We start from the raw sequence: 1,647 nt of genomic DNA on the forward strand, positions 1-1,647 counted from the left end.
TTGACTCTTGTATCAAGAAAATAGGACATGAAGAACATATATTTCAAAATTAATAGCATTTATATAAATGATGAGCAATAAAATCTTTTTAATAAAGTATAAATAGGTATCCCCAAGCAAACCATGTACCTCGTCCCAAGTTACACCATTAGCAAACTCCAGGATATTCCAATAGGCATGGTTATGGCATGGGATATCCTGCATTGGAGATTATGTGGTAACCTGAACCGCCGAACACCTCACATCCCACTCATGTCGAGGGGCATTCTCGTCACTCAGAAATTAAGACGTGACAGCGTACGGACGCTCTCGTACGGACAACCCAAACCCGTCCCTGTGAGCTTTTAAAAACAACGGAGGAGAAAAGAGAGAAGCCATACCAGATATAGCTTGGAGCCGAGGAAAGCGAAAGAAATCGGCGAAGAGGAGAACGAAGCGATGCGGGCGCTGTCGGAGAAACCCCTACTCGTCGCCGCCGCAGGGCGGCACTTTTGGCTGGTGCCTTACTCGTCTCCAGCTTCGTCCGCGCCGGCGACCGCTTCCTCCTCTGCTCCTCCGCCTACTCCTCCTCCTCCTCCTCCCCCTCGGTGGATCTCGCGGCGGCGCTCCTCCACTACGCCACCACCAGAACCGTCCCCCAGCAGTCCCGCGCCGAGATCCGCATCTCCTTCGACGTCCTCCGCCGCCGCGGCCCCTCCAACTTCCTCGTCTTCGGCCTTGGCCACGACTCCCTCATGTGGTCCGCCTTCAACGCCGGCGGCACCACCGTCTTCCTCGAAGAAGACCCCGTCTGGTTCCGATCCGTCACCAAGGACTCCCCCGCCCTCCGCGCCCACACCGTCCGCTACCGCACACGCCTTGCCGACGCCAACGATCTGATCAAAACCTACCGATCCGAGCCCTCCTGCCTCCCGCCAGCGGCGGCGCCTCTCAAGAACAACCACCGCTGCCGACTGGCCCTCGCCGATCTCCCCGCCGAGATCTACGATCGGGAGTGGGATCTCATCATGATCGACGCCCCCAAGGGGTACTACAACGAGGCGCCGGGGCGGATGGCGGCGATCTTCTCGGCGGCGGTCATGGCGAGGGGCCGCCGGGGGGAGGGCGAGACGGATGTGTTCCTCCACGACGTCGATCGGAAGGTCGAGAAGACGTTCGCCATGGAGTTTCTTTGCAAGAAGTATCTCGTCGGCGGCACCGGCCGGCTGTGGCATTTCCGGATCCCGCCAGTGAACGAGACATCCTCCGGCGACAAGGGCTTTTGCTGAAATCTTAGGTTGTCGAGGGGTTTCTTGTAACTTATATTTTCCTAGGCTTAAAATGGTTTTGTTTTATTTTGAGTTAGTTATTGTCTTATGCAGCTTAATTAATTAATTGGTATTTATTTATAATCTTCTATTTTTATGTACTAAATTAGAACATTTTAGGGGGGAACAAGAATTATAAAAGAGCAAAGACATAAGCAGGATGGAAATTAAAAATAAATCCAGACTCGAGGATTAGAATGGAATATTGAGAGGTTAAAACTTTAAAGCACTAACAATGGACAAATACATAATTTTTCATGTTTCACTTTTGATTGGCTAATGGGAAGTAAGAAAAGATAATTGAGATTAAACGAAGGTGGATATTTGCTTAGATTGTGGT

At 51.5% G+C, this 1,647-nt stretch overlaps 1 protein-coding gene across 1 annotated transcript; it reads left to right on the forward strand.

The window, feature by feature from the left end:
* The first annotated feature begins 423 nt into the window (after positions 1–423).
* Positions 424–1,407, forward strand: LOC105042153 (arabinogalactan O-methyltransferase 2-like). Its single transcript, XM_010919265.2, is given in 2 exon segments — positions 424–478; positions 481–1,407. Coding segments are annotated over 2 exon segments (828 nt in total). The 5' UTR covers positions 424–438; the 3' UTR covers positions 1,269–1,407.
* The last annotated feature ends 240 nt before the right edge of the window (positions 1,408–1,647 follow it).

The sequence above is a fragment of the Elaeis guineensis genome, chromosome 9 (genome assembly GCF_000442705.2).
Source record: "Elaeis guineensis isolate ETL-2024a chromosome 9, EG11, whole genome shotgun sequence".
Taxonomy (NCBI): domain Eukaryota; kingdom Viridiplantae; phylum Streptophyta; class Magnoliopsida; order Arecales; family Arecaceae; genus Elaeis; species Elaeis guineensis.